The sequence below is a fragment of the Schistocerca piceifrons genome, chromosome 2, assembly GCF_021461385.2.
Source record: "Schistocerca piceifrons isolate TAMUIC-IGC-003096 chromosome 2, iqSchPice1.1, whole genome shotgun sequence".
Classification (NCBI taxonomy): Eukaryota; Metazoa; Arthropoda; class Insecta; order Orthoptera; family Acrididae; genus Schistocerca; species Schistocerca piceifrons.
Window position 1 is genome coordinate 258854492 of NC_060139.1, and position 9238 is coordinate 258863729.

The following is a 9238-nucleotide window of genomic DNA, read 5'->3' on the forward strand; positions in this document are numbered from 1 at the left end:
CCCGAAATATCGAGAATCCCTACCATCTCTAATCCTAAATGGGACAGATATCAACTGACTTCCTTTAGTGAACAGTCTAGGAATAACAACAGATGTAAATCTAAATTGGACTGAGCACGTAACTATAATGTGCAAGAAGGCATCACCATCTCTTCATGCCCTACAAAAATCTAAATAGCTCACCCGTCTTGACTCAAAAAAGAAACTTGAACAAACTCATACACTTCTAATTATTTATTAGAGAGACGTTATCCTGCAAGGTCTTTATGAGGAAAGCTCACGGCGTATGGAACTGGTTATGAATGTCTGTGTTTGCTACAACTGTGGTGATCAATTTCCCCATCATGTGTACAGCTATCCTGGCTGCGTGCAGACAAGTGTAGGGGCTTCCATTCCCCCTGTCATCTCTGCTGTCTTATCAGTGAAGAGTGTGGCTTGATATCTTTCCTCGACCTTAACGCTTTCATCTGAACAACATGAGAGAAACACTCATTCCCATTAGAGCAAATTCGACTCCGTCGTTCAGCCAGTTTTATCTACCGCTATTATTATTATTATTGTTATTATTATTATTATTTCTTTCTTTTCTCAGACGTTATGTCTGGTCAAAAATGGAAAGTGACGCGGACCTTGATCACGCGTGACTTCCTTTTAACTGTACGGTATATGTTATATTGCATTTAGGGACTTTCGGGTGATTGAACATGTATCAATAATTACGGATTTCTGTAGTTGTATATATAAGTAGCTGTATTGCATTATTATTATTATTATTATTATTATTGTTACTATTACGAACATTAGTGGCAGCAGCTGGATGTAGTATTCATACAAGCACTGTCACTATTAACTTAATCAATTCATAGACAGTAAAATTTACTCACACTGTCACTTCATACACTAAAATCATGCTAATACTATTTTTCGTATTAAAACTGTCATTTCAAGGTAGCTGTGATGTAAAAAAACAGACCGATGTAAGAGAGGGCCTCATGGCCACCATCAGGTTAAATAAATGAAATAAAACAAATAACACTGCCTGCTCACAATTGAGGGAACGACCTTGCTGCAGTGGATACACCGGTTCCCTTGAGATCACCGAAGTTAAGCGCTGTTGGGCGTGGCCGGCACTTGGATGGGTGACCATCCAGCTGCCATGCGCTGTTGCCATTTTACGGGGTGCACTCAACCTCGTGATGCCAGTTGAGGAGCTACTCGACCGAATAGTAGCGGCTTCGGTCAAGAATACCACATAACGACCGGGAGAGCGGTGTGCTGACTCCACGCCCCTCCTGTCCGCATCCTCCTCGGAGGATGACACGGCGGTCGGATGGTACCGGTAGGTGACTCGTGGCCTGAAGACGGAGTGCTGCTCACAATTGACTGTACGAATACACATCTGTTGTTTGCAGTAGTTAGTTGAATCTGCCACTGTAATCACTGCACTGACGTCGCTTATCAGTGTCGGAACATTTTGTATGGCCGATGTATACTTTCCATATACCAAGTAACTGGTCACTCTTCTAATATTAGCAGTCGACGCCACAGACCACTGTTTCTGTGCATGCATAGTCAGCAGCATTCTCAAGATTTTTGAACTGGTCACTGGTGACTGACGTGCCTAACCCACTTGCGATGTAACTGGCGGCTGAACTACGCACAGACACGTGACGCGCGTTCACCACGTGCAGTCGGCTTTGACCAGAAAGTCACTCCCACGGAACAGGCTTTAAACCCTGCCGGGTACATAAACAGCTCTCTCCGGTGGCTGCGGCCCGCTACACGCACCGAAGAGCGAAAGTGCCCTGTGCGCATACGCAACACGTACAGCTGAGTCCTAGCGTTAAGTATCGGGCCTATCACACATAGAGTAGAAATATCTCTGGAGTGAGCATTGCGTCCTGCGCATGTTGTCAACTTTAAACTGGAATTGTCACGTGATCTAGGGACGACATCGATTGTCTAACGCCAATTCGCGTCCGCCATCAGGTGACGTCACGTCTCGTCACATAATATCAAAACATTCTACAATACCTTTCGAATGGAGGAATTCGCACAGGTCGTCAACGGAACGTCACGCCATTGCACGGTACGTCAAGGTTTCTCGGGAAGAAAATTTTGACGGTACCAGTCTGTTAACATCTTAAGTTAACCTATTTTCGCCGGATTCATTTTCCTTATAATAGTGGATTTTGTACTGTTGTATCTTCATAAACTTTATTTAATAATAGCGCTTTGTTTTAGCGACAAATTGGATATGTTCCATGACGGCTGGGATATTTTTTCCACTTTCTTACACAATCGAGGTCGTATATCTGAAGGCGAAAAGTTATTTAGGTTTTACGATAACACAACGGCGCTGACGCCCACAATGTATATGTATAAGAACATAAGTAGCCCGCATCTCGTGGTCGTGCGGTAGCGTTCTCGTTTCCACGCCCGGGTTCCCGGGTTCGATTCCCGGCGGGGTCAGGGATTTTCTCTGCCTCGTGATGGCTGGGTGTTGTGTGATGTCCTTAGGTTAGTTAGGTTTAAGTAGTTCTAAGTTCTAGGGGACTGATGACCATAGATGTTAAGTCCCATAGTGCTCAGAGCCATTTGAACCATTAGAACATATGTAGACGAAGCAAATTCCACCATATGACATTTTAAGCAAATAAGTCAGCTTTAATGTAGGAGTAAAATACAGTTGTTTATGACGTTATTAATAACGTAAGAAAAAACATAATGGATAAGTTTGACAGGCTTCATTAATTCGTTTGAAGCTTTCCTTGAAGTGTATGAATGTACATATTTTCCCTAGCAAATAACTGTCGATGTTTTTAAACGTTGTCTCACTTCTTAGTAATTTACCAAACATAATTGATCAAGAACATAGGTTCAGCTACTGACAAATTTGGTCGTTGTTAGCTCCTCAGTTCTGATACTATACTCTAACATTTTATGCATATTCGGGATGGTGACTCAAAACCCCGATTTCGCCGTTCAGAACTATGTTAAGCGACTTGACGAGATGTAACATGAACGACGTAAATACATGCTGACGTGAAGCTTCTGTGACGTCCTGCTCGTTCATTTTGCTCTTCAAAGCTAAGAGCCCAATTTATTTCAAATATCAGACGTAAACTGCTATGGTGCCTGCAAAACGTCTATACTAAATCCACAGCACTTACGGAGGGAATCTGTCTTTACTAGCGATATGACAAAATTCAAAATTTATAGGACAAATGTCGGACAAATCTACGGCGTCCCGAGATCACGTGAGCATTGTGGCAACGTATGTTGACAACACAAAATCAATTCTGCGCTTCTGAATGCTCTCTCCAGAGATATTTCTACTCTATGCTATCACAGTTAGCATGGTTAGTGGGGCAGTGTCGGCAGCTGAAGCTGTAGCCGCGGCGGCTGCTCCCGCGACTGACCTGCACCCTGCCGGGCCTGCGGGCGACTCCCACGACGGTGACGCCGTGCCGCAGCAGGGCGCGCACAACGGCGGCGCCGATGCCCGCGCTGGCGCCAGTCACCACCGCCACCCGGCCCCGCCAGCGATCCATGGCGACTGACTGCGCTTCTGAGCTGGCCCTGCCCTCCTGCCCGCCTCTGCTGACGTCACGGCAGCAGATAACACGCCGCCCGGCACAGCTGAGGCCCTCTACCGGCTGCATTCGTGGCCGTTATCGCAGTGAGAACAGCGGCGGAGCCACTGTGTAAACATAGCGATGCTAGAGGGCAACTGTGTAACAGGATAGCTTGACAGTAATTGTTGGAACTCAATCTGCTGTCGCACTGGATCCTTCAGGGGAGTCCGTGGCACCGCCCCGCCGGCTTGCGATCCGTGCCTGAACGGCAAGTTGAAATAGAGAAAGGAGAGAGGGATACATACTCGTACACTACTGGCCATTAAAATTGCTACACCACGAAGATGACGTGCTTCAGACGCGAAATTTAACCGACAGGAAGAAGATGCTGTGATATACAAATGATTAGCTTTTCAGAGCATTCACACAGGGGTGGCGCCGGTGGCGACACCTACAACGTGCTGGCATGAGGAAAGTTTCCAATCGGTTTCTCAAACACAAACAGCAGTTGACCGGCCTTGCCTGGTGAAACGTTGTTGTGATGCCTCGTGTAAGGAGGAGAAATGCGCACCATCACGTATCCGACTTTGATAAAAGTCGGATTGTAGCCTATCGCGATTGCGGTTTATCGCATCGCAATGACTGTTAGCAGAATATGGAATTGGTGGGTTCAGGAGGGTAATACGGAACGTCATGCTGGATCCCAACGGCCTCGTATCACTAGCAGTCGAGATTACAGGCATCTTATCCGCATGGCTGTAACGGATCGTGCAGCCACGTCTCGATCCCTAAATCAACAGATGGGAACGTTTGCAAGACAACAACCATCTGCACGAACAGTTCGACGACGTTTGTAGCAGCATGGACTATCAGCTCGGAGACCGTGGCTGCGGTTACCCTTGACGCTGCATCAGAGACAGGAGGGCCTGCGATTGTGTACTCAACGACGAATCTGGGTGCACGAATGGCAAAAAGTCATTTTTTCGGCTGAATCCAGGTGCCTTTTTCGGCATCATGTTGGTCGCATCCGTGTTTGGCGACATCGCGGTGAGCGCACATTGGAAGTGTGTGTTCGTCATCGCCATACTGGCGTATCACCCGACGTGATGGTAAGGTGTGCCATTGGTTACACGTCTCGGTCACCTCTTGTTCACATTGACGACACTTTGAACAGTGGACGTTACATTTCAGATGTGTTACGACCCGTGGCTCTACCCTTCATTCGATCCCTGCGAAACCCTACATTTCAGCAGGGTAATGCACTACCGCATAATGCAGGTCCTGTACGGGCCTTTCTGGATACAGAAAACGTTCGACTGCTGCCCTGGCCAACACATTCTCCAGATCTCTCACCAACTGAAAACGTCTCGTCAATGGTGGCCGAGCAACTGGCTCGTCACAATACGCCAGTCACTACTCTTGATGAACTGTGGTGTCGTGTTGAAGCTGCGTGGGCAGCTGTACCTGTACACGCCACCCAAGCTCTGTTTGACTCAATGGCCAGGCGTATCAAGGCCGTTATTACGGCCAGAGGTGGTTGTTCTGGGTACTGATTTCTCAGGATCTATGCACCCAAATTTCGTGAAAATGTAATCACATGTCAATTCTAGTATAATATATTTGTCCAATGAATACCCGTTTATCATCTGCATTTGTTCTTGGTGTAGCAATTTTAATGGCCAGTAGTGTATGTGTTTGTGACATAAACCCCTTCCACCGAAAACTTCTCTCCTTCATACCTCTTTGTGTTACCACAGATGATGTGTCACTAATCTTATTTGTACTATGATTGCAGTACACGTGAAGTGCCTATTTGGTTCCACCGCCCTGAGTGAAATGCGTAAGTTCGAACTAATGTTCACCAACCTACAATCTTCTACAGTTGTTTTCCCCTGTGCAGAAAAGAGCACTTAGGTCGTGAATACGTTATCTTGAGGCTATAATAAACTCTAAGCGAGGAACTGATGTTTTAGAAATAAATAAATTTCCAATCATTTTGTTTATACGGGATGCCACTCGCATTTTATTAACAGAATACGAGAAACTGCACAATTACATTCCACTTCACAGTCACAATTATTTTCCGTTCTTCGACAAAATAATGAACTGCTTAACTCCGTAATTATTATCGAATTGTTCTCAACTACATGTTCGAATGATGAGAAGTTGGTACTTAAGTCCTTGGCTGATACCGACCGCGGCAGACAACACGTCTGTCCTCCGAGAGTGCAGAACCACCTCTGATCTCACAGCCGAACTACTTCGCTCGCCATCCCAGTGAGGCGCGATCCGAAAATCTACCAAGTGCTTCGTCTACCTTTACGTTTAGCAGTTGTTTATTATTCTGCTTGTAATTAACAGTTTTGAAGTAATGGAAGGCTGCTATTGAGACATGCTTTTACTTGAAATCCAAGTAGATACACTGTTTAGTTTTTCTAATATTAATAACAAAAGATTATCATTTTGGCGCGCAACTCCCTTACGCAGCATCCAATCGCGGAGAAGGACCACGATTTACGCGGTCTTTCCCACGATAACCGTACCGAACAAACCATCTGTCATCGGTACCTCACACATTATGTCAGTTTGCCACTGCTGCCTTCTCAACTGCTCTAAGAGAGCTTCTTGTAGCCGAATATGATGGCTGTAAAGCGAGAAATATTATACCTGCTGCCGCCGATGTGTGATAGATTCTGCCATGCAAATGTAACAGAATGACTAAAATCGGAATCAGTAGAGTCCAAGAAATATTCTAGGCCTAACATGGAGGGACCATGCCACAAATGAGATGACCCTGACAAGGGAAACTCTCCATCGCACCGTACGCAGATGCAGTGGTAAAATGGCGCAATGGACAGCCCGTCAAAAACCGGACACAGATCAAGCATGAAAACAGGAAGAACTGTGAAAAAAGAAGTAAAATAGAAACACTGAATAGTCCAAGGTCAAGACGTGCAACATCGAGCGAGTTGTCAGAACCACGGCGTCATGTTTGTGTACTCACGGTGTGTGACTGCGAACGAGGAGATCTCTGTTCAAGTCTTCCTCGTGTCCCTCCCATTTTTTCACGAAATTATGAACTGTCCGTCCGGTCATTGAAGTGTCTGTTCTCCTTCTCTGATCATGGCATTTGTCATGCTGTACATTGGCTATAAAATATGAGTCATGTGGTAAGAATATACACTCCTGGAAATTGAAATAAGAACACCGTGAATTCATTGTCCCAGGAAGGGGAAACTTTATTGACACATTCCTGGGGTCAGATACATCACATGATCACACTGACAGAACCACAGGCACATAGACACAGGCAACAGAGCATGCACAATGTCGGCACTAGTACAGTGTATATCCACCTTTCGCAGCAATGCAGGCTGCTATTCTCCCATGGAGACGATCGTAGAGATGCTGGATGTAGTCCTGTGGAATGGCTTGCCATGCCATTTCCACCTGGCGCCTCAGTTGGACCAGCGTTCGTGCTGGACGTGCAGACCGCGTGAGACGACGCTTCATCCAGTCCCAAACATGCTCAATGGGGGACAGATCCGGAGATCTTGCTGGCCAGGGTAGTTGACCTACACCTTCTAGAGGACGTTGGGTGGCACGGGATACATGCGGACGTGCATTGTCCTGTTGGAACAGCAAGTTCCCTTACCGGTCTAGGAATGGTAGAACGATGGGTTCGATGACGGTTTGGATGTACCGTGCACTATTCAGTGTCCCCTCGACGATCACCAGTGGTGTACGGCCAGTGTAGGAGATCGCTCCCCACACCATGATGCCGGGTGTTGGCCCTGTGTGCCTCGGTCGTATGCAGTCCTGATTGTGGCGCTCACCTGCACGGCGCCAAACACGCATACGACCATCATAGGCACCAAGGAAGAAGCGACTCTCATCGCTGAAGACGACACGTCTCCATTCGTCCCTCCATTCACGCCTGTCGCGACACCACTAGAGGCGGGCTGCACGATGTTGGGGCGTGAGCGGAAGACGGCCTAACGGTGTGCGGGACCGTAGCCCAGCTTCATGGAGACGGTTGCGAATGGTCCTCGCCGATACCCCAGGAGCAACAGTGTCCCTAATTTGCTGGGAAGTGGCGGTGCGGTCCCCTACGGCACTGCGTAGGATCCTACGGTCTTGGCTTGCATCCGTGCGTCGCTGCGGTCCGGTCCCAGGTCGACGGGCACGTGCACCTTCCGCCGACCACTGGCGACAACATCGATGTACTGTGGAGACCTCACGCCCCACGTGTTGAGCAATTCGGCGGTACGTCCACACGGCCTCCCGCATGCCCACTATACGCCCTCGCTCAAAGTCCGTCAACTGCACGTACGGTTCACGCCCACGCTGTCACGGCATGCTACCAGTGTTAAAGACTGCGATGGAGCTCCGTATGCCACGGCAAACTGGCTGACACTGACGGCGGCGGTGCACAAATGCTGCGCAGCTAGCGCCATTCGACGGCCACCACCGCGGTTCCTGGTGTGTCCGCTGTGCCGTGCGTGTGATCATTGCTTGTACAGCCCTCTCGCAGTGTCCGGAGCAAGTATGGTGGGTCTGACACACCGGTGTCAATGTGTTCTTTTTTCCATTTCCAGGAGTGTATTACTGTCGCAAGTAAACGTGATGAATAGTGAGGGTAGATGAGATGGAGCGGAAACGTGTCACAGACATGAAAACAACAATTAAAACAACAAATAAACGGGTGTGAACCATGTTAGAACGAAGGAATTCAAAAGTCAAAACTTCCAAAACGGAACGCATGAGTAATAACATGTGGTACTTAGGGGGAAACAAATAGGAGGTACGTGCATCTGGAGGTCCCTTCCTTACATCGCACTGTTGCAAACAGACTTTGCTCCGCGACAGAGACATCAATTGGCATACAGCGAACAGACACTTCAGTGACCGGATGAACAGTTCATAATTTTTGAAAAAAATGGGGAACCACGTAGATTTGAACACGGATCTCCCTTTTTCAATTCCAACACCGTGACCTCATAAACACGACAACGCGACTGTTTGAACTCGCAGGATGTTGCACATCTTGAGCTTGGACCGTTAACAGTATCTATTCTGCTTCTCTTTTCTCATAGTTCAGTACACCTTTTTCATGTTTACATCCTTGATCTGGTTTCAGTTTCTCACGGGCTGTCCACTGTGCCATCTTACCATCACATCTGAGGGGGTCGCGATGGAATTGTCCCTTGTCAGTATTGCGAAGCTACCCAGTACCATAGCCAGTAGCTACTCTCAAGCAACGCCGCCTGCGGTGGCACTCAAGTCGTATGGACCACTCCCGTCTTGCTCGACGCACACCACTCGGTGAGACAGTACCTGCCACGAAACTGCCTGGTAGACATGCATTGCGCTTTAAGCATTGCGCCAAGTGTGATATGAACACATTCAAAATTATACGTAATTCACTGACGAATTCATACAGTATAACATATGTTTATATACATGTGTTAAAGCTATTAAAATATAAAACTGAATGAAAAGTCCAAGAGTTGACAGCAGCTGTTTTTATTGAAGTCCATTAGAGACTCACCCAAACGGTTTCGCAACTTCTAAGTTGCATTTCTGGTGTGTATAAAGCTATGTCATTTGGTATAGAGAACTAGTGCGGCATGTCGCAGACATAACAGTTGGCATCGCTA

The 9238-nt window shown here is 47.2% G+C and overlaps 1 protein-coding gene across 1 annotated transcript in view; it reads right to left on the reverse strand.

Annotated features, from left to right (window-relative positions):
* LOC124777419 (farnesol dehydrogenase-like) overlaps positions 1 to 3559 on the reverse strand; it is a 102298-nt gene extending 98739 nt beyond the window's left edge. The window contains exon 1 of the mRNA XM_047252815.1: positions 3423 to 3559. Coding sequence (XP_047108771.1) covers positions 3423 to 3554 — 132 coding nt within the window. The 5' untranslated portion in view covers positions 3555 to 3559. The remainder of the gene's footprint in view (positions 1 to 3422) is intronic.
* Positions 3560 to 9238: the final 5679 nt, after the last annotated feature.